Genomic DNA, 25,096 nt, shown 5'->3' on the forward strand with positions numbered 1-25,096 from the left:
AAAGAGTTTTATGTGTCTTTCTTTATTTCTAGTTCAATTGTAGTAGGTGTTTTCATATTGTACCTTTCAGCTTTATCTAGAAGCAATTGTAATGGGTATTTTGAGTATTCAAGTTAGAGTTCACTTGAAGTTGCCGCAGCAGTTAGAGGCTGGTTGCTACAACGGGATTAGAGTTAATCCTTAGGTTTACTAAGAGTTTTGTAAATGCTGTTTTGGCTCAGTGATTTTAGTGGAAGTTTGAGAAAATCCCACTGAGTAGTAGGTCGTGGTTTTTTCACCTTTTGAGCCAGGTGTTTTCCACGTAAAAATCTCCGTGTTCTTTATTTTATGTACTTATTATTCCGCAAACAGTAGTAGTTAGTACACCTAGAAGAACCAGGTTCTTCTAGAGCGAAAATTGGGTACCACACAAATCACCTCCCCTCTTGTGTGGTATTGACGTTTAGAACATCATACCACTTTGAGTTCGGGAAAACTTGTGCAGCCAATTTCGAGTAGTAACAAGTATTTGGACATTTTCATAATAAATGCAACTTCTGTACTTTGTAAGAACACGCCACCAATGCTAAATGTTGATTCCGATGGTACAATGGTAATAAGAATGCTAAGTACATCACGCACCGTCATTGAAAGATCGGGATATTTTTCTAGAATGGTCCTTCCAATACATGACAACATCATCTCTTGAAACTTCTCAAGATCAAGTTTTGGTTCCTCTAGTAAAGATCCAATTCTGACTTTCCATCTCTAAAGGCAGTATATTTTTTATTTTTAATATATTTTAAATAAGTATTTTATTAGGCCCACTAGCCGGGCCGGCCCAGCCTCGGTCAAATCTCACGGGCCACGGGCTTACTCGGGTCGGGCTTAAAAGCCTCGTTTTTAAACGGGCTCCAAAAATTCTAGCCCAACCCTGCTAAATCATGGCTGGGCTGGGCTGACCCGACGGGCCAAACCCATATTGACGGCTCTACTCGGAAGCCAAATTTATGATACCTAAAGAACGTTTTAACTTATTTTTGAAACGTAAACGTTTGAATATAGTAGTGAAATATTTTTACATATTTTCAAATATCAAAAATGTATCAAGAAGTATTTTAGTATCTCCAATCGTTTGATAAATGAGTTAAGTTGTATCAAGCAGTCAATTTTGATGTTCTTTAGCCTATAGGTAAAAAATTCTACGTCCCATATACATGTCACACTTTCTTTTTGTATTTTGATTGTCTCAAAATAGTACTGCATAATAAAAATTTCTTAAGAGTCAACCTACAAACTTTTAATAAGTATACTATAATATATCATTCTTCTAGTTTCGTGTTTAATCAAATGAACGATAAAAAAAATAAAGGGAAGACTAGTATATATTCTAAAAGGAAAAGGATATTTAGAAAAATTAGAAAGCATATTGAGTCTATATTTGACCTTTTGATTCCTTATTTGTGAGGTTTGGGGTCCCTCCCACGTGGCATCATCATCAGCAAAACACATAGAAAGATGGCCGCGGCCTTTTTCTGATGTATCACGCACATGGACAGGTGGCCCCCACGTTCACTAAGTTTTTGATATTTAGGGAAATTTACCCACTTGCCAATTCTGGAAAGTTTTATGACAGCAAAAAAGAGAAACGTTATCTATCACTACCAAGTCTTTGGAGTCGCCCGCAAATCGTGCTTCAACGTTCAATATTTATATTGAAGTTTCAAAGTTGTACACTTCAGACCCTTAAGGGAGGGAAATGAGAGAAAAAAATCTACATACTTTTTTCTTCTTGTTCAGTTATGGGACAGAACTAGTGAAAGAGTAGAACATCACCCCTCCGTTTCAATTTATGTGAACCTGTTCGACAGGTCACGGAGTATAAAAAAAATAAAGACTTTTAAAATTTGTGGTCTTAAACAAGAATAAAAGGGGCCCAGAGTATATTTGTGTGGTTATAAAATGTTCTCATTAAAGGTAGAATTGTAAGTTTAAACTAAATTGTTATCAAATATTTTTGGAACTAAAAAAGAAATAGGTTCACAAACTGAAACAGAGGTAGTATTTAATTTGTAAACACCAAAAATTAGAAAATTGGGTTGAAGGACTTGTTCAGCCAAGTCGGAAGACCAGTTTAATTGAATCGATGGAGAGATATAAGATTCGAGCTAAAGCTACTAAGTTGATTAATCTGTAAGCATATTCGTCGCTTAACGGTAGATATTCAGTCGAGTCAACCATTTTAAATTGGACATTCACGGCGATGTGTTGGCTTAAAACATTTTTGATTCTTTGAGCTTACTAAGAGCCCGTTTGGATTGACTTAAAAAAGTGGCTTCTAAGCACAAGGGCTTAAAAGCAGCTTTTAAGTGCTGGAGCTTGTTTTATAAATAAGCAGTTACCTATTTGGATAAAAGTGCTGAAATTTGAAAAAAGTTGTTGAAGTGTTTGGTAAACAAATGGTGGTAAGCACTTTTTTCTATTAAAAAGACAAAAATATCCTTAAAGCTGTTAACATTATAAAGGAGCTGATTACTATAATGTATTTAATTATAAATTAATGCAAATAAAAAATAATTTATATTTTAATTTAATTCAATTTATTTGATTAGTTTAGATAATTTTTATAAAGTAAAAGAAAGATACTATATAGTCAAGTAGAATTGGTAGAAAGTAACGCAAGTGGATCAGAAAATGATACTTGAGGAAAGTACAGAAAATGAAAGATGAAGTAGAGAGGAAGATGAAAGAAGAAGAACGGGTCTTCAGATGTGAAGAAAATAGGAGAAGAAAATGTTTTGGGGTTTCTTTGACTGAGGATAAGTTTGGTATTATGAAAACTTATAATTGATAAAAGAGTAATTTTGTTGGTCAAACCTAAATGGCTTTTAAGCCAAAATCGAAAAAGTTGGGATCAACCAACTTATTGCTTTTGGCCTTTTTTAAGCATATTTTAACTTTTTTTAAGCAGCTTTTTTTTTTACCAAACACTCCATATAATAAAAAGTGGCTTAAAAGCTGGTTTGTCTGACGCGCTTTTAAGCCCATCCAAACACCCTCTAAATTAAGAAAGTATCAAAGTCCAAGGAATTATGCTCGGAAAGCCGTCAGAGCTCAAATTACAACGCTATGAAAATGTTATTTCTGTTATAAATAGAATTTTATTTATGGTGAATGTCTATATTTAGAGAAATTCTAAGGTTTATTACTTGGTGGCTAAGTCACCCTCTCCCTATAAATAGAGGGTTCTATTCCATTGTAATTCATCCTAAATATCAATAAGAATTCTCTCTCCCTACTTTTCTCCGCAATACTACTCTTCTTCTTTTATTGTTTTATAACACGTGATCAGCACGAGACTCTAACCAATTGAGTAGAAGATTTGGGATTGAGCATAATGATTGTCAATTATTCCATGAACTTCCTTCATGATTAAATTCTGGATTTAAGGTAAGTATTTTACCGTATTTTTCTCTTTTATTCTATACTTTGATTTTAAATACAAGCAAAGACAACAAAGTTTGATTATAACTCTAATGGAGTTTGTAAGAAATTATAACCACCTGAAGTGGTAAAATTTCTATGCCTCGCCATGATCAAATTCATGTATGATTGTCGGCAAAGAATTGAAAACCCGTCCCATTGAATTTGCTCCATTCTCATTCCCTTAAGAGAGTGTGATAGTAGTATGTGATAAGTCTGAAAGAAGACAAAATTATTACTATGAATGTATCAATGGATATGGACGTGGCAATAGACGAAATTATAATCGTCATCATTTGTGGTAATGAGAACAATAAGGATTCTCAAAATAATCTTTCACTCTGTGAAAATATTTGTCATCGATTTGACATGAGATTTTTATAAAGCACATATAGATGATTATGGTCCATTCATGATGTGAATGTGACAACATCTGATTTATGAATACATATTCATTCTTCAAAGAATATGAATGTGCTAGTGGTAGTGAATATACTGCACTCATCTCTAAAAGGAGGTTTGAGATGATATAAGAAAATAATATCATTATTATGGCATGAATGGTCATTGGTCACGTACTTATTGTATGCCAAAATATTTTGGCATTGTGATTATTAAAAGACAACAATAATGCAAGAAACAGATCTTGCATGTAATTTTGACCATAACCATAATGGTATAACTTTCTCTTTAAAAGAGATATTCACCATATGGGTGTTGATGAATATGTGGTACTACAAAATTAATTGAGAACTCTGCAAGAGCCAATTAAACTATTTTGGAGAAACACAATTAATTACCAATAAGGTATTGTGTTATAGTAAGTCTCAAAGAAACTTATTCAGTTTCCAAAGTATACGCGAAAGCGGTTGATTATATTGAGACTACAAATAAAGGAAAGATTTAATATCTTCTATTACTACAACTTGTAGCGGGGTAATATGTATGTGAAAAGCTACCCGCTTTATTCTCCAGTTTGTACTACACAAACAAAAGAATGCCACAATAAAGAGAAGTTTATTGATATAAAAACTCATATCATAATAAACTTGGAGTTTATTTATAATTGCACATGTCATGTTGTAAATGTGAAGTTTATCAATATTGATAATTTATTCAGTTGGCATAATTGGTTTAGCCATATCAATTTAAGTATGATGTGCAAAAATAAAAGAGAATTCACATGGGTAAATATTAAAGAACTAGAAAGTTCTTTACAAATTCTCTTATGTTGCTTGTTCTCATTAATTAATAGACCAACTAAAATTGGGATTGAATCCCATGAATGCTGGAAATTTCAAAGGTGAATATGGGCCCATTCACCTGCTATGTATACCACATCTGATGCATCAATGAGATGGTTACATGTGCAATTATTATTAACCCGCAACATGGTGTTTTGCGAGTAACTTGCTCAATAATTTAATTTCGAGCATAATTTCCAGATTTTTTATTCAAGAAGTTCATCTTGATAAGTTGGTTTACATCACAGTTCGTTTAGCAAAATGATTTATTGAGTGCCTCCACTTAATAGCTAAACTATTGCTTATGAGAACAACGTTATCTATATCAGCTTGATATACGTTATATACCAAAGTATATTATTTTCTCCCCTCACAAGTGGTTCAGGGTCAGGAACCAAATAATTCCATCTTATTATTGTTGATGTGCGGTGTATATTTTGATTAACACCATAACGCACAAAGGTGGATTCTCAAAGTTGAGGTACCAAGTTAGTTTTTCTAACATGAGGGGGAGACATGATAAACAATTGAGAAAAAGTTACATGGAATGAATTATTATTTATATATCTCGATCCTCGAATAAGATAATATGAACTTGTTCATAAAAAGGATAATTCATTTGCAATATATTGCAAAGCATGCCAAACGCATTTGCTGACCCAAAGAAAGTAACTATATTCTCGTTGCAAATGCTCCTATTAAGACCTAGAAGGACAAAGTCTATGGTACGCTTAAAGCATATAGACAAATTGGTTTCAAATAAACTTCTTGATAAAGAAGATGAGCAAATGATCAAAATAATCATAATAAAGGAGACGAGTGATCTAGAAGATCACATGACATAATGCTTCATAAAATCTCAATAGAGGTTTAGGTACTTGAAATGAATGAAGAGATCTCTATGTTATGTCTTTATTAAAAATGTTGAAACCGATATAAAATGTTCGTCGACGATATCTATGATAGCGCTAAATATATATGAGGATCTTAAGTCTGAAGAAACAATTCAAATAGAATTGGTTTCATATGAAAGCCATGTAGTTTTGAAACATGTAGTTCAAACACTTGAAAGTATAAAGTCAATGGTATGTGCAATCAGTTTTCGATATCTTATATGTCTAGCATGACATGAAAACTTGATATGAATCTAAAGTCTATTATATGGCTTATATGACTTAACAATCCCTGAAGGATTTAAATTGCCTAAAGCATATAGAATTCATGGTCATGAAGTACTACATCCTCAATGCAATTTGTGCATAAATGTATCTTGCTATAACTATATGCATGATAATATGATAGCAAGAGTTTTCACCTCTATGTGAAGATATTGAAATGATGATTCTAACAAGATCATATGAAGACAATTCATCTCTATCAAGAATGATGATTTCAAGGTGCAATATATTCATTCAAGTTAATATGGCTGATTTGTTCATCAAATCTCTACCAAAGTTCTTTTGAAGATGGTGAACAAGATTGGAATGCAAATGCTTAAGGATGTGAAGTGATGCTCTCATGAGGGGGAGTTAATACGTGTTGTACTCTTTTTCCCTTACAAGGTTTTGTCCCATTGGGTTTTCCTTGCAAGGTTTTTAACGAGGCAACCAAAAGGCGTATTATTAGATATGTGTACTCTTTTTTCCTTCTCTAGAATTTTTTCCCACTAGGTTTTATTTTAGTTAAGGTTTTAACGAGGCACATTATCTGTTGAATAGACATTCAAGGGGGAGTGTTATAAATAGAATTTTATTTATGGTGAATGTCTATATTTAGAGAGATTCTAAGGTTTATTACTTGGTGGCTAAGTCACCCTCTCCCTATAAATAGAGGGTTCTATTCCATTGTAATTCATCCTAAATATCAATAAGAATTCTCTCTCCCTACTTTTCTCTGCAATACTACTCTTCTTCTTTTATTGTTTTATAACAATTTCCATATTGATCAAACCCAAAATAACGTTTACAACTGGAGGAACAAACGAATAACTAACTTCTCACGAATTGAAGAACAACTTGATAAGGATCAAGTTGACAGAGGATAGAAGTCAGCCGACCACGTTGTGATACGGATCAGCTATGACTAATGACACTCGATTGATGATCAAAACAAGAAAAACAACTAGAGAAAGAAGAATATAGGAGTTGAAATAACTAAGGGGAATTTTTTTTTCTAAAAGATAAATTTAAATTTGAATACACATCTAAATATTAAGAGATTATATTTAGATTTGAAAACTAAATAATTAAAAAATTTTATTTTCTTAATATCTGAATATATATTTATTTTATTAAAAATGTAATAAATATAAAATTCAAATAAAACAGTTTAAATTTCTATCAATAAAATTATCAGATTGGAAGGTGACGGTTAATGGTAACTGATGGTATTTTGTGGTAGTGGCTTGTGGTGAAGGTTGTTGTACTATAGAAGTGGTGGCATGGATGGTTGGTACTTGGTAGTGGTGGTAATGCTAGTGGTGGTTATGTGATGGTAGCAATTATGATGATGGAGGATGTTAATGGCAATCATTGGAGGTGGTGGTTGACGGTAATGGTAGAGGTGGTTGATGTTAGCCCCTTGACAAAGGTCCTCGGCAGGTGTGGGTTGTGACAAGGATTTTCATGATGGCCTTGGCACACAACCTGAAAAATTGGGCAACATCATGAAGGGCTGCTCGGCATGACGGACTATGCGGGGTTTGACAAATGCACCTTGAACGGAAGCAAGGCGCATTTCACTTGGACGTGCGGGTTAGCAAAACAATGGCAAGGCAAAGCCATGGCAAGGAAAGGCAAGGCAATGCGGGACAAGTAATGACAATTGATGCGGGCAAATTTAATCAAGTTGGGGGCGACTTGACATAAGCGGGCAATTGTGGCAATGAACGTGTGCGGCTAAGTCAGTGGTTGGCGAGCTGGGGCCATGACATGGGTGCGGAGCAGTGTCAAGGACAAGGCTGGGCGCAATGCCAGCCTTGGGCACAAGGCAGCTGGGCGAAATAGGCACATGATGTGCACAAGCAGCATTTGAAAAACCATGTGCAAAGCACATGGGAGGCAGTTGGCGGTTGCAACCTCTTCCAAGACATGCTGATCATGGCCTAAAAATGGGGGCACGTTTTTGTACTTGTCTTAACTTGTTTTCCCACCAGTTGGGGCTTGTCAACTGATTGTAGTCTTATAAATACTTGCTAAGGCTGTCCAAAACAGGGCAGAAACTTAGTCTAAGGCATTGTGAAGCCAAAATCGTCTAAGTCATTTCCTAAGGGTGGGAAAATCATTTTGGGGCAGGGAATTAGGGAATTCTTTGTCTTGGTCATAGGGTTGGCTATTGTGTTCTTGTATTCACATATTAATACGAGTTGGGAAGAAATTTCTGTATATCGTGTGTGCCTTTATTTACTGTTTTGCTGCCTAATTTCATTCTAAGTTCAAAACGTCCCCAAAAATAAAACTAAGTGTCGGAAAGGCTGAAGTTAAAGCTGGGCTTGACTGCCGCACGGAGGTGAACCTTGGGCAGAATTCGAGTGACATAGATCACCCCTATGACAACTGGTATCAAAGCGTGGCTGGATCGGGGTGAAGACACAACGTTCAGTGGCTGAATTTTGTGAAGAATGGCTGGTGGCAACGCAGAACTGAAGGAAAAGGTTGTTGCATTAGAGGCACTCGTCGGAACTGTTGATGGGGATCAATTTCTGACTATCATGACTCGTCTCGCCTATCTTGAGGGCGAGATGAACAGGTTGAGCCAGGAGTGCACAGATCTGAAAACGGAAAATGGGTTGCTGCGTCGTGCTGTTGGAAATGATGAAGCACAGTGTGGGGCAGATCGTACCAAAGTCAGAATTTCGGAGCCTAAGGAGTTTAATGGCGCAAGGAGTGCAAAGAAACTCGAAAACTTCCTGTGAGATATGGAGCAGTACTTTCATGCTGCCAAAGTGTAAGATGAAGACAAGGTCACCATTACGACTATGTACTTGGTGGACGATGCGAAGCTTTGGTGGCGGACGCGCGTGGCAGATGATGTAAGTGCTGGTAGGCCGAAGATTGACTCTTGGGAAGGGCTGAAGAAAGAGTTGAAGGATCAATTCTTTCCTAGCAATGCGGGCTGGATTGCTAGAGATCGTTTGAAGAAGTTGAAACAAACTGGAACGATCAGGGAGTATGTCAAAGAATTCAGTTCACTGATGTTGGATATAAGCAACATGTCTGAGGAAGACAAGCTGCATAATTTCCTTTACGGGTTGCAATCGTGGGCGCTGATGGAACTACGAAGGCAGAATGTGAAAGACCTTCCTAGTGCCATCGCTGCTGCGGATGCGTTGGGTGATTTCCGGTTGGGACAAGATGGTTCTGATTTTTCTACTACTTCAAAGTCCAAAAATGGGAACAAGGACAAGGCAAAAGAGTGGAGGAAAAACGGAAACGACAAGGGCAATGCTGTTGAGGGCAATGGCAATGAAAAGGGAAAGCAATGTGCTGGACCTTCGACAAACAAGGGACAAAACAACAAGTTTGATGGCTGTTTTATTTGCAAAGGACCACACATGGCGAGGGACTGTCCAAGAATTGAACGGCTTTCAGCTTTGTTTGCTGAATAAAAGATTGAAGATGAGTCAAACGAGGAAGAACATGAGCAAACAACAACATATTTGGGACCTATGGTTGTTCTGAAAAATGCGGAAGTTGCTTCATCGAGGACGACGAATTCTTCTGGTGGGGTGGTTTATTAGCCCCTTGACAAAGGTCCTCGGCAGGTGTGGATTGTGACAAGGATTTTCATGATGGCCTTGGCACACAACCTGAAAAATTGGGCAACATCATGAAGGGCTGCTCGGCATGACGGACTATGCGGGATTTGACAAATGCACCTTGAACGGAAGCAAGGCGCATTTCACTTGGACGTGCGGGTTGGCAAAATAATGGCAAGGCAAAGCCATGTCAAAGCAGGGGCAAAGACATGGCAAGGAAAGGCAATGCAATGCGGGACAAGCAATGACAATTGATGCGGGCAGATTTAATCAAGTTGGGGGCGACTTGACATAAGCGGGCAATTGTGGCAATGAACGTGTGCGGCTAAGTCAGTGGTTGGCGAGCTGGGGCCATGACATGGGTGCGGAGCAGTGTCAAGGACAAGGCTGGGCGCAATGCCAGCCTTGGGCACAAGGCAGCTGGGCGAAATAGGCACATGTTGTGCACAAGCAGCATTTGAAAAAACATGTGCAAAGCACATGGGAGGCAGTTGGCGGTTGCAACCTCTTCCAAGACATGCTGATCATGGCCTAAAAATGGGGGCACGTTTTTGTACTTGTCTTAACTTGTTTTCCCATCAGTTGGGGCTTGTCAACTGATTGTAGTCTTATAAATACTTGCCAAGGCTGTCCAAAATGGGGCAGAAACTTACTCTAAGGCAATGTGAAGCCAAAATCGTCTAAGTCATTTCCTAAGGGTGGGAAATCATTTTGGGATAGGGAATTGGGGAATTCTTTGTCTTGGCCATAGGGTTGGCTATTGTGTTCTTGTATTCACATATTAATACGAGTTGGAAAGAAATTTCTGTATATCGTGTGTGCCTTTATTTACTATTTTGCTTTAATTTCATTCTAAGTTCAAAACGTTCCTAAAATAAAACTAAGTGTTGGAAAGGTTGAAGTCAAGGCCGGGCTTGACTGCCGCATGGAGGTGAACCTCGGGCAGAATTCGAGTGATATAAATCACCCCTGTGACAACGTAATACACAGTGACTTGCAACGACGACAATGGGTTAGTGGTAGTGCTTCTAGTAGCGATATGGTAGTGGCTGGAAATAATAATATGCAGTAGAGTGATATAAAATGGTGATCGATGATTGTTGCAGTAATGGCGGTTGGTAGTGATGGTTATAAATGATAGCTAGTGGTAATGACAAATGACATCTCTATTCCCCTTATCAATTCTCCTATCCTATTTAGGTCTATAAATTTCTCTATAAATTCCATTACCTTATCCTTACCCATGAAGTTCCAAAATTTTATGCTTAATTGACCTATGAGTTGTTGACACTAGTGGTGGTTGTAGTTGAGTATGGTGGTAATGGATGATTGATAGTGGTTGATGGTAGTTTATAATGGCGGGGGACAACAATAATAGTGGTGATGATGATTAGTGGTGAAAGTGTAAGAGTAATAGTAAAATATTATATTTACATAAATTCTTGTATATATAATATTTTAATGATATTAAGATTATTATAGATCTTAATCATTATGATCTATTCCTACCCATTAAGTGGTTGTAAAGTTAAAAAAATCAAATAGACTTGACGATTAAGATTAGAATGATTAAAACTAAAATCTAAAAACAAAAAAATATTTAATGATTGAGATCTGAACAATTAAAATTTAAATTTGCATTAAGTGCAAGCAAATAAGGCGTTAGTGGTCTAAGTATAGTATAAAAGATAAAATGAGAAATTTTGAAACAAACTAAAAGAGTAACTCATATAAAATACAGGGCGGAGATTCTTTTACCTGCCCAAGTGATGATAGACAGTATTTTTTAGTATATATACTAGATGACATAACTGTGCGAGGCACATACCCAATTGTTGCTCTCTTTTCTTATTTTCTTTCTTTTAATATTTCTTGGTCTATTGCTAATTATACACTTTATTCGTCTTTAGGGAAAGAAAAAAGAAAATAGGCATTTCTAATGATCAAATTTATTTCTTTATGTATTGTTTTCTCACTTGGGTAATATTTTTTTGTTTTGGACAAAATATTTGTCAACAAACGTTTTTAGTTTTGTACTTTTGAGTACTTTAATTAAAGTATTACAGTCTATGACTCTACGCACTAGTTAGTATTCAACCGAATAAACCGAAGTTACCGAACTGAATAAACCGAAACCGAAAGGAGGAAAACCGCACCGTACCGAATTTAATTAGGTACGGTATTGGTATAGCATTTTAAGAAACCGAATACTGCAAATACCAAACCGAAATATCTAAATACCGTACCGTACCGACCGACGAACACCCCCGATAGAGCATTTCTACATAGGTTCTACACATATCTATTTAAACAAAATAGTTGTGCACCACCAAACTTAAAATTGATTATAAAAAATGATTGAAAAGTCAATTGAAAAATAAGTCATGATGTATTTTTTCATTGTTTGAATTGAATATAGTTTTACTCTTTTGTATTTTCAATTGTGTTAATGTATTATTTTTTCTTTTTATATTAATCAAAATTAGAATAATAAAACATATTCATTTTATTTCCAAATAGTTGACGATTTTTTTTTGGTTCTTTGAAATAATAATCATATAATTTTTAATTATTCATAAATATTTAACAAGAAAATTTATATTTTATTCTAGTTTAGTGACATACCTGAATAATTTATTAAAAATAAAGTAATTTTTTAATCACTCTAAAGACTAATCAAATTGACCTTAAATTGAAGCATTGCAATTGTTTTCTAGTTTCATTTTTATATGATTAAGATACTCTAGGGTGTAATACAACTTTCTTTACCATAGTTATTTGTTAAGTTTTTTTTAAAAAATTAGATAATTTAATATTTATGTATTTTAAAATTTATATTATCTTGAATTCTTTATTTAACATAGAGTAAGTACCCAACTAACTTTAATCATAGAACGAAATGTATAATCCTGCATAATGATACTTCTTATGCTGCCTAATATGTAATAAAGAAAACAAAAATCCCAAATTAGTTGTCTTAATCTTTTGTTCGGATTATTCTTAAATAATGTTTTATAGAGGGAATCATATTTATACCATTAAAATAATATTCATATTCTATAATAAAAAAGGAACATGACACTATATTTTATTCTTAAATATTTTTTTCCTAATTTTATAAAGTATTCTAATTACAATTGCAATTCAATGAGGACTTGTATAAAATGATATCAATTGATACTAATATAAGAACACCTTAACAAAAATTTACGTAATTTATTGCAACTTTTTTGTTAAAAAATAGTCAAAACAGATAACTTTTTTTTAGTTAAAAGTACTAATTGGAAGAAAAAAAAAATTAAAAGTAGTCTGCTTATAAATAAATTGAAGAGTAACATTAATTAAGTAGTGCATTTTTAAAGAAGGTTTTTTCCGTCATTAGAAATCCAAAATCAATCTTTTGAGCATATTGTACAAGCAAACAATGTAGTTATATAAAATTACCGTAATGCCCTTGGTCCACCTCCTCTTGTCTCTTCTATATAATAGAAATATAATTATATAATTATAATATAATATAATATATATATATATATAATTATTTAAAAGACAAATAGAGTAAAATTTGCGTGTGGATTTATGTGTCGTTAAAGCGTCCGTACACTTTTCACCTATAATAAAAACAAGGGAAAAGAGTAAAAGAGTTGACAAGCCATAAGCAAGTAAAGAAAAATCAGCTGTAATAAATTCTCACAAGATTACTCGGTGCCTCTGCTGCTAAGCTTTGATTAAGTGGATAAGAAGATAAGAGGGAGAAAAATAGCAAAGACATTGTTAGCCAAAGGTGTGAATGGAATCGAAAGAAAACGGATAGAGAGGTTGGTTTTGTTTATGTATTTAGTGGAAGAATCCCATTGGTTAAAACCCTCTGATGAGGGAGGCAAATTTCTGAGGAAGAAGATGATTGGCTGAAGCAGGTCTCCTCATCAGATCAGATCAGATCGAGAAAGAAAAAAGGAAGCCAATTCCATCCTTCCCCCCTTTGATGTTATCCACAATTCCACCCAACTTCCCAGCAGTCAGGTCTCTATTCTCTTTCTTACTTTTAATTTAATTTATTAATATAATTATTGCTGCTGTTGTCTATCTCTATATTTTAATATGGGGATTTCTACATATGTGTTTCTTGATGCAAATTCCCAGACTTATTTCTGTGTCTGCAGTCCCAAAAGTATTACTTAATTATGATATTTAAATGTCTGTATTTGTTCTCACAGCGCCGCTGAATAATCTATGGCCAATCAGGCGTATGTCTAGTAACACCTTGTAAGGGTGTAAAATTAGCAATTGATTTAATAACAACAATGGTAATTTCTTATTTTCTTCCAGTAGTGAGTGTATTATAAATTGTTGTCACAGCATAACAGATATCTCCAACAAATATTATAGTATTTTTTTGGTAGAAATAAAGGCTGATAGTGCAAGCTCTATGTCTGAAAATTTTTGACTGTAAACTAGGCTGGATTCTGTTTTATAAATGTCATTTTCGTTACTTACTCTGGTCGGTGTGGATCTTATAGATTAGTTTCTAGATTGAATTTCTAGATATGTATCTATGTTTTCATTTCACAAGATGGAGAAGTGTTATTGAGGCGTTATGTGATAGAATAAATACCTACCAAAGTAAGAGGTTAGTATTATAAAATAATAAAAGACCAATAATGTTAATGTGAGAGTGAATGTTGGGCTAAAGTCCAACTTTCACAAGATGAATGTAGCGGAGTTCTAGATGATGTGAGGTCATGCAAGATTAAAGAATATTAAAATGATCAAATTAGGCAAGTGTAAGTAAATAATATTAAGGCTTGCGCCCAAAAGGTGTGGTCTAGTAGTCAATAATGTGGATTGAGATCATGAAATCTCAAGTTCAAATCCCAGCGGAGATAAAAAATAATGTTTGATTTCTCCCCTATGTGCAAGCATTGATAGGTAGAATTATCTGGCATTTTTTGCTGGTGGGAGGTAGCAGGTATCCCATGAAATTAGTTTAGGTGCGCGCAGCTTGGATCGAACACTACAATTATCAAAATAAAAATAAAAATTGAGGATGATTTTTTTTTATAAGTGGCAAACATTAAGGATATAATTAAGAGAATGTTGCTTCAGATGATTTTGTCATGTCCTACGTCAATCTCTAAATACACTGGTTTATAGGTGTGAAATCATGGCGAATAAAACTGTTAAAATTTAATGAGGACGACCAATAATTACATGAAAGAAAATTACGTCGGAGGACCTACAAACTCTTGAAATCCATATTAGCCTATCAAAAGAAAAAAGTGTGGTATAATGAAAAAATATATATATTTAGGTAATATCAATTAGTTAGGAATGTGTGGTAGTCATATTTTTACATTTTCTATTTGGTCTTGTCATAGATTTGTTTGCCAGTAATCTTTTAATACTTTTTATTTGTTTAATTTGAGATAAGTTTAAATGAAGCAATATCATTAAGAAAAATTATGTAGTCGATCCCAACTTACAAATTATATCAATCTTTTAATTCTATTCATACAATATACAATGTCGCATTGTGTAGAAATCTGTGGGTAAGGTATGGGATTCGTGTTTTGGCAATAAATGCATATTAAATTTGTTTTTTGTTGAGTGGAAAATGTATATTTAATTTGTCTTCCAATGGGTTCTATTGTTTTTATGGGAAATTCTACTTCCTATATGTTTTGGGGATAATGAAGGACTGATATTAAATGATCCTTCTTTTTTATTGGGACCTAAAAGTCTCGATGTGTAGAAATCTGGGGGTGAAATTAAAGTATTGATATCGTAATATGAGATGCTCATTTTAATGTTTTTATGGGTATCAAACGGGTGTAATCGTTTGCTTTGATATCAAAACGGGTTCAATCTTTTGAGTTTCTTGTAATCTTGGGACTCGAAGTTGCGATATTTAAGTTATTCACCTGAGGCGTGACAAAGTTTTTCAAATTTTTTACGTTCATTGACTTTTCCTAGTAGAAGTGTTGACAGAGACGAACAATTTTATAAAAGTGAAGGTGCATTTTTTGTATAAAAGTTGCTTTCCAAAGTTCTTCGATATTACAAAACTAATTGGAATTTTTTACCGCACCTGTGTGGTGTAGCTGAATAAAGAGGGTGAAAATCACGTAAGATCAGGGCTCAAATTTAGTGAAACACAAAATGTTAGGATTATTTTCTGCTATTTGTATACTCCCTCCGGTCCAGAATAAGTGACCAATTTATTTTTGGCACGCCCATTAAGAAAATACTAAATTCTATACTAAAATATCTAGTATGACTAAACTACCCTTGATTAAATATTTAATGTGAGGAGTAAGAAAACTTTTTAGGGATATGTACATAAGGGCAATTTTGTAAAAACAAATTGAATTCTTTCTTGATTATATAAACGGATACTTATTTTGGACCAAAATAAAAAAGTAAATTGGTCACTTATTGTGGACCAAAAGAAGTAAGTCTTAGTAGAATTATGTATTTGTATTGGCGAGAGATTCAGATGGAATAATCAAGGTGTCTACCTACCCGGTGAAATAGTTGAATTGCTTGTATATTATATATGTTATACACAGCAGACATCAGTGTATTTACCTTAGGCCAATTTTGCTGCACTATCTGGTCCCCATAAGAAGATAACACTCTATACCGCCCTTTTTTTTTTTTTTCCTTTTCGAAATTGTAAGGTAAACACTCTGTACCTTTTTATAAAGGCATTTGATAAGATATTGAGTTTAAAGTGTTAATGAAATCCATATTGTTCTGGTAATTAAGGGCAGCCAGGCGCATGAAGTATTCCGTGTTTTGTAGAATTTAGGAAGGGATGTTGGGCTGCACCCCAAGGAGGTGTAATATAGGTAACCTACCCTCATGTAAGCCTACTTTGATGTAAGTATGTGACTGATGCAAGCATATTGTTCTGGCGCCCAGTGGGCGTAGCTACCCTATGCCAAGGGTGGTCCAGCGCACAACCTTCGCCGAAAAATTATACTGCGTTTATAAGTTAAATACTACTTTATATGATTATATGTTATATTTTGAACACCCTTAACACAGTTGATGAAGTAGTCCAGTGGTCTAGCGTGTTCAAAGTAACGTGTTGTTTACGAGTTCAAAGTTTTGCTCATTTTATTTGCCAAAACTAAACGAAAACCACCGTATGGTATATTTAATTTGATTCTTTTTCAATCTAAAAAATTTCCTAATAAATAACTCTTAAAACTTAAACTTTGTGATAGAAATAAACAAGTCATCTTAAAAGTAATTTTGTACCTGAAAGTTATTTTTTAAATAAAATTTTATAGTAATTTAAAAGTCAAGTTCTACAAAAATTTCTTCAACGAAAGCTCTCTACAAACTACAAATCCTCTCGACTCTCTTTTTCCTTTGGTTTTATGCTTGTTTTTATTAGTAAAATTTCTAATATTATCATTATTATTTTAACTTTGATTTATTAAATTATCGTTCTATTAAGAGTTATTTTTATTGTTTAGCAAAATGTTGTGTAGTTTGATCTAAAAATTTTGGTACACCATTCATTGACAAGAAAAAAATATTGATTTGTTTAAAGTTTGAACATCCTTGACGAAATTCCTGGCTACGCCACTGCTAGTGACTATGGAAGAAAATACTAAAGTGATGGCTGAAAAGTTAGACAATCGGCGAGACAAGCAGAAATACAAAGTGTATGTAATTCTTTATCCACTCCGCCGGATCAATCGCATTTGACACCTAAGGAAGGAGAATTAGCGGCATCTCCTTCGAGAAGATCTTACATCAAAAGTAAAAATTTGTATAGTTTAATGAATTTAAGTTCTTGAAAATTGTATAAGTTTCATAGAAATTTAGTGGTGCCTGGCATTTTAAATTGGCAAGAGGGAGTAATATTTTTAAAGATTGACAACAGTATGGTCATCCTAAACAGAACTCTTGCAATTCCTATATTAACATTTGCGAGAAAGCTTAGCCTTTTTCTGTTACTTAGATTTATGGAATATTATTGCCATTTGCTAAAATTGATTGCCTGACATCTTTACCCTGCATAGTTATGTGAAAGGTTGGATACCTTTAAGAGCCTTTTTTTCCCCTCCTGGTGATGATAGGACATTTCCATGTGAATGATGGTTGAGCAATAACACAGCTTTCACAGTTATCCTTTACTTGTTTGGATCATAGGACAGAAAAAACATTACACACAAAAATAGCAAAATGGAAATATTTGAACCTTTTACCAGCTGTTTTAGAGGTAATTCCTTTTCTGGATTGAACAGTCCTCAGCATATATTGGAATTAAATGTTGAATTAAAGCTCAGACTTTGGTGAAACCTCATAATTTACTTGTTCCAATATGTATATAATAGAGTTCCCCATTGATATCATTTTAAAAAAAAAATGAAATTCTATGTTTTTGGGACAGATTACTGCATTTGCTTCCTACGTACACTACAGTGTCATACTCGTGAAGACACAGAAGGTGTCGGGTGCAACTCCAAATAGTTAATTGAACTTATTATTAATTGACGTTTTCAACTTTTGATTAATTTGAAGCTTATAGTTGACTGAATTGCTTTGTGTAGTGAGGTTTTAAACTAGATAGACATTAGTTGATATAAATTTTTTTTTTATGACGAAGGGGAGCGGGGAGCTTTGGAGCAACGGTTAAGTTGTCTGATAGGTCACGACAAGGGCGGATCTAGCGTATTACAGATGGGTCCAATTGAACCCATAACTTTTGACGTCGAGTAAAAATTTACATGTAAAAAATTATTAAAATTGCAAAAATAATAAATATGAACCCATAACTTTACAAATATAATGGGTTCAATACTAAAAACTTTAAAAGGTGAATCCATAGGGTTTAAATCCTTGATCCGCCTCTAGGTCACGGGTTCGAGCCGTTGAATCAAGTAATGATACTTGTAGCAGGATATGCTGCCTACATAACACCTCTTCGGAGTGCCCGTCCTCGGATCCTGCATGAACAGGGAAAGCTTTATGCACCGGGCTGCCCTTTAATTTTCTTTGATGACGTTGGTGTTTGAGTCAGTTTACGTGCGCATACTAATCTATGGATACCTGCTACCTGCTATCTTCCACTAATACAAGTATCAAAGCTTAGTCCGGTGCACTAAGCTCCCGCTATGCGCACGGTCCAGGAAGGGCCGGACAACAACTTTACTAGTTACGCCAAGGTTCCCTTCCACTAATACAAGTATCAAGTAACTTTATAGACGGTTTGAATTCACCTACTCTTTGCTTCTGCTCTAATTTAAATCTTAGTTTCCAAGGTTGTCAATCTAACTCTTCTTCAGTTAGGACTCCTTCTGATGTTTCTTTAATTAATCATATAATCAATCTACCGTTGGTTACAAGCTAATCCATTTTTAGTGTTACTCAAATCTTGTAAAAGACTCAGGAGCCATGCCATTGGCAGGTCCAAGTAGGCATTAGAAATTAAATAGAAACTGTTTGGGAGAAAAAGCAGCAATATAGGAAAGAAAACAGAAAGAAAAGGAAGGGAGAGGTATGGAGCATTTCTGTCTTTAACAGGCTGTGTGTGAATTGCCTTTCCTAAAGGTCCAAGTTCTCTGTTTTAAGAACAGACACTAGTCATGTCAACAATTTGAACATAAATTATTGGATTTTATTACACAAATATTATTTGCATTTCATTATGCTCGCATACAATTGTTTATACAAAAGTAATGAGGTTACAAGAGTATGGAGATTCTCCTGTCAGTTTCTGTAGCCTTCTGCTGACGTTTTGATCCTGGTCCCATGGGTACCAACTTACAAGCCTTCAGACAAATTGCTTGAAAACCATCAGAAATTATTTGCCTAATATGCCCTCTTGTTCAATCAATCGAAAGCCAGAAAGAACAGCTAAGTCTTCAACATAGTGCCCAAATGTCTTATAGTGATATAAAAATCTCCTAGACGACTAGAAAACATAAGATCTAAAGTAAATATGCTAACATTACTAAAATATATTCCCAGCTTATTGGTTTCAGCTATATAGATTATTTTCTTCACTTGGTGTGCATCGGTTCGAGAAGATTGTCGGTCTTTTGAGACAATTTTCTTCTAATTAATTGTAGGTTTACCTCGTTCTTATTTGATACTTTCACTCACCATGGTTTCACATTAATGGATCGATGTGTCTGTAGGTCAATGCTGGACATGTCGAAACCATCTCTAGTGAACTCTTCTTACTTTATACTCTATGCATACTACTTGTAACTTTTGCTTGTTTAATCTTGTACAACTGCAAATATATCTTAATATGCACTAATTGGTGGTGATTTTTGTGTGGATATGATGGACTTTTAGCATCTCAACATTTACTCTCATATAACATTTCTAAAGTAATACCTTGATAGCACTTTTCTGTCTCAACTTCTCAACCACTTTATTTTGATTCTATGTGTAATATCTTTATCTATTGCACCAAAATAGAAAAGTAAAGTCTTTGATGCTTACAATACTTTCTAGGATAATTTTTTCTGGTTATATAGAGCCTGTTTGGATGAGCTTATTTTAAGTGACTTTTAAGCCAAAATAGTTTTTAAGCCATAAGTTAGGAATTCTAGCTTTTGACTTGTTTTTGTCATTTTGGATTAAAAACAAGTGCTTTAAAGCACTTTTTTACTCTATTCAAACACTACAAAATGACTTAAAAACTCTTAAAATAAGCCGATCCAAACGGATTTGATGACAACAGTAGCGGTTGATCTCTGAAATTGATGACCTGAGAAGGGTCAGGGCCATGTCATGAAGTTATCCTTGCCCTTCTGTGCATGAAACCGAATGACTTAATTAGCCACATAATTGGGGTTTCGTACATCTATATCTTGTTAAACAATTACATTTGTAGGTCCATTCTGTTTTCGTCGATCTTATTAGTGACATCTCGTGGACGGTAGTTAAGTAATAAGATGTGTGATAAAACCAGCTGTGAATTGCCGTTCTAGCATTGAAGGTCTTCCTTGCAGGCCTTAATTATGCAGGCCAGTGGACTACCTTTTCTATTTTTCTTCCAATTGTTTTGAATTCCTGTTTTTCTTTAGTTGTTTTATCATTTGAAGACTCCATATATAATGAGACTACCCAACCTAACCAAAAAGATCACATGAACATATGCCATAGACTTATTAAAGTCATCAATGTCCATGTATCTTGTGAAAGTCCATTATTCACACTTTGGATTTTCTCTAACCGTGTATAACGGACAGTCAAATTGCTTGATTTGAATGAAGTGTTTTGTTTCTAGTTTGACATCTCTTTTTGGGTTATTAAGCTTAGAACCAAGGGGTTCAAACTTGACTAGGACAACTTGAATAGATGTGGTTGAGCCACTCAGTCAATTTGTATATAACTTTTGACACCATTTTTGTATGTTAGTTATGGAATGAGACTGAGTTATCCAAAAAAGAAAAAAGGACCGACGGGTTCAAGATATAGATTCTAGATTCTAACTTAAACTAATAGTTCACATAATCCAATCACAGTTGCATTTAATTATTAATTTAAAGTATCTTTATACCTTTTCTTAATCATTCAATTCATCGTGCATTTGATTATTTTAAAGGCGTAGTTGCATATATGAAATAAACATTAAAGAATGGGCTCGTTCGATTATGCTCTGGCATACTAGCTCGATTGGACTTGTTTTAGTACTGCCAAAGGTTTGGTTCACCCTGGACTCTACTTTGCTTGTTATTAAGGCCAATGGCGGAGTTATGTATAGCCAAGGGAGTTGAATTGAATTTCCTATGTCGAAAAATTATACGTATAACGAATTTTTTATTATATGTAAATATTAAATTCCCTTGACATAAGATAATATTCTAATGTAATACTAACAAAGAGGATCAAAAGTTGCTTTTGATCATAAGTTCGAATTCCCAAGTGTAATTTTCTAACATTCTTTTGAATCTCCTTGCATAAATCCCTGATTGTGCTATTGACTATCGCAAGTTCATTAGATTAGCTCGACTCATATCTATTTGGCTCAATGCTCAAATTAAGTTATTTATAGGTCATCTTTTTTATATGCTTGATGTTATTATAATTGATCCTCCAATTATGATGGGACATTATGTCTCATACCCCTCTAACTTGATTATTATATTTAAAAAGGAGAGAAGTGCTTACACTTGTAACTATCATTTTGTAGAGTAAAATCTGTTATGTAACTCTTCCTAACTACCCAAGACAAGTAACAAAAGTTAATAGAAAAATGGGGAAAAAATAGGTATGTATTTGCAAAAGTGAGAAAACTCCAAAAGAATTAAAAAACCCTAGACTGTCTCCAGCTATTTATAAGAACCCAAGAGACCCTCCTAACCTCTGCCTCTCCTCTGCATAGTGTACTTTGGCTCTCAGAAAATGAATGACATGTTTCTTTAGACCGACCCTTCTTGCCATTTTGACCTCTCCATTTCCTTCTATAAAAGAACAAAAATCCTGTCCCAAATCCATTGAGTAAAACATGAGGGGAAGATCTTCACCAAAGAAAGGAAACTCAGCAGGAATAATGGAAGTAGAAAAGGTTGATAAACTAAAACAAGAGCCTCATCTCTCTGGTGCCTATATTAGAAACCTAGTCAAACAACTAACTTCTTCACGTACCAAAGATCCTTTAAATCCCAAAGACAATGATGAGAATTCAACAAAAAATGATGATAGTTTGTGTGGTGATACACAACAATTATCACAGCCAACACCACCACCACAACCAGCACAGCTTAAAAAGAAACAAGTGCGGAGGAGACTCCACACTAGTAGGCCTTATCAAGAGAGACTTCTAAATATGGCGGAGGCTCGGCGAGAGATTGTCACTGCCCTTAAGTTTCATAGAGCCGCTATGAAACAACAACAACAACAACAATCTCAGACAGGGCCACAGTCGTTACAGACTTGGCCCCAAGAATCTTCAGGAGAAGAACAAGGGAAGCAAAAATCCCGGAGAAATGCGAGGATTTATGCTTCCAACACTATAAACAATAACTTACCAAGTTACAGTATGGAGAATTTCCCCAATTCAACCTTCCCTAATTGCCTTCCACAATATCCTTATTCTTGCCATGTTTCATCCTTTGGTTCCCAATTACCTTTACAAGACCATCTCAATTTTTCACTTCCAAACCAAACATTAGGCTTGAATCTCAATTTTCATGATTTCAACAATTTAGATGCAACCCCTTATTGTAGTAGCAACAACAACACCTCAATCTACTCATCATCATCCCCTTCATCTTCTTCAGATGAATTTCATTATATGGGATTATCACAAGAAGGAGCTCCAATTCAGATGGTGAATTCAATCAATTGTGAAGATTCAGGGTTGCATCCATCAATGGATGACCAAGAAATGGCAGAGATCAGATCAATAGGGGAGCAGCATGAGATGGAGTGGAATGACACCCTCAATTTGGCAACTTCAGCTTGGTGGTACAAGTTCTTGAAAACCATGGAAATTGACCCTGATCACGAGAGTAATGTTGCTGAGGATTATGGGTGTTATCCATTTGATGAAGTTATGGAATTCCCTGCTTGGTTGAATCCAAATGAAAGCTGCTTGCAACAACAGGTTGATGAAACCTATTCTGATCCTACCTTACCATGGTAACAATTTCTTACTCTTTTCATTGATTTTCTTGTTTTACTATTTTTATCTCTTTTTACCGAGTAAAATTAAAACATAGGAAATGTTTTTTGTTCCTAGGTCATGTTACTGTACAACCTCGGAATGCTCTTTATTTATTTTTTATTCATCTTTTTACCAATCTTGCGTGGAAACGACCTTCCGCCGAAATACAAAATAATATTGGGTAAATTTTTTTATTTGTATTACGTGTTTACATCACCAATAATATCTTGACCTGCATCTTCCGCACACTCTTTAATCACCTAATTACAATGTATTAATATGTATTTTCACCTCAAATATTGCTTAATCATACTAAAGTACATTAGTTTGACGTAAACATCGGAGGAAGGGAGTAAATTTTTATCATATACTCCTTCCGTTTTAAAAAGATAGGTTCCATTACTATTTGGGAAGTCTACGAGGTTTTTCTTTAACCCTGCATTTTTGAATTATGAATTACTATGACTTATAATACTTTTTATGTAGTTTTGCGAAAATGTAAATTTTATTTTTAAAAACTTGAAGAATTTATGTCCAAATTTACAGTCATAATTAAGTACTTTGACCCTCGTACTCCGAACTATGCCAATCTTTTTTAAACGGATTGAGTAATGAATTCGAACCGTTGAATCAGCTACTGATACAGAATAAGTTTCAAGGTAAACTGCCTATATAATATACTTTTCGGGTCCGGCCTTTTTTCAAACCCTGCATGAATGCAGGCAGCCCTTTAATTATTGTGGTACAGGCGTATAGCTAATGTTCTGCACATAGCAGAAGCGTACAAGTATTTTTGGAGTTGCCCAGTCATCAGATTTCGCTAAATTATAACCCAACGCCTCCAGATTTATCCCATAATACTTAAATCTTTTTGCTCAGAACAATAATCAGTAGATTTTTAAACAAGATGTTCTAATTGGCTTGAAAATTTCCTGGCAAAAACTGATGTAACACCCACTAGCATCATGTTTTGTTAGTATTAGTACACACAAGTATGGGTCTTTGCTAGTATTGACACGTCAAGCGGTGGAAGAAATGAAAGTGACAACCCATTGGTCCCACCTTTATTTTTTGTTTCTTTTTGCTTTTTCTTTTTTGGTTTGGTTGGGTCAGTGGGAAAATATTGAATTTGTAATTATCTCTTGTGAATTTTCGGTTAGTAATCATGCAGCCAAATTGCATTTTTATATTTCTTTTATTTAATACTCCAACTAAAAGAAGGAAGTTGATGTTGTTTTTATTTATTTATTGTTTGCTTATATCATCATCATCATCATCAAATCTTTGACCTTTTTGTTAACTGCTCTTTTTCTTTTTCAAGTATATTGTAATTTATCCAGTGAATATTCGTTTTTCATTATGTCACTAAACTACTATCCTCTCAATATATATTCTTATTTTAAATTCTTGTGTTACAGTATGGACATTGAAGAAATTGAAGGAATGGATGCAGAGTGGTTAGCTTGAAAGAAGAAGATTGATTGGTTTTTATCATAATCAAATCTTTGGCTTTTACATTGAAGCCCCCAATTGCTGCTTTTTTTTTTTCTTTTCTCTTTTTTGTTTGGGGAAGGAGGATTTTAAATTTTTCCTTTGCTTTGTTTTTTTCTTAAAATTAGTAATAAAGGCGTTTGCTACAATTCGCAGGCTCTAGAGAAAAATAATAGATGAGGGAGAAATTATTATACGTATTTCTCCCAGTTTTCCTTTTCCATCAATTTTGAGAGATCTGATATTTAATGGTTCTCATCATTGTACTTTTTATAGCTAGAAAATTTTGTACCCCATTTGGTTGTGATATATCTTTACAAAAATATTTTAGAATTTCTAAGGCAAAATTATTGAAGAGAAGCTTCCAAGTTTCATAAGAAAAGGGTCATCACTTTTTTTGAACTTGTTTTATCATTGGATCACAAATAATTGTTTCTACATCAATTTAATTGGTTACTGAGGTTAATCTTAGGAATATACATTTCACTATTACTAATA

At 34.3% G+C, this 25,096-nt stretch overlaps 1 protein-coding gene across 1 annotated transcript; it reads left to right on the plus strand.

Moving 5' to 3' along the window:
* Nucleotides 1-13,090: 13,090 nt before the first annotated feature.
* LOC109241934 lies at nucleotides 13,091-24,905 on the plus strand. The gene is made up of 3 exons (XM_019408764.1): nucleotides 13,091-13,485; nucleotides 22,722-23,082; nucleotides 24,526-24,905. Exons 2-3 carry the CDS (start codon nucleotides 22,736-22,738, stop codon nucleotides 24,572-24,574), a joined length of 396 nt encoding a protein of 131 aa, XP_019264309.1. The 5' UTR covers nucleotides 13,091-13,485; nucleotides 22,722-22,735; the 3' UTR covers nucleotides 24,575-24,905.
* The last annotated feature ends 191 nt before the right edge of the window (nucleotides 24,906-25,096 follow it).

This window comes from Nicotiana attenuata, unplaced genomic scaffold (assembly GCF_001879085.1).
Source record: "Nicotiana attenuata strain UT unplaced genomic scaffold, NIATTr2, whole genome shotgun sequence".
In the NCBI taxonomy this organism is placed as follows: domain Eukaryota; kingdom Viridiplantae; phylum Streptophyta; class Magnoliopsida; order Solanales; family Solanaceae; genus Nicotiana; species Nicotiana attenuata.

Coding starts and splice junctions, on each gene's coding strand:
- LOC109241934 (XM_019408764.1), top strand. CDS start 22,736: ATGGGATTATCACAAGAAGGAGCTCCAATTCAGATGGTGAATTCAATC. Junction 23,083..24,525: donor TCTGATCCTACCTTACCATG/GTAACAATTTCT, acceptor CTTGTGTTACAG/TATGGACATTGAAGAAATTG.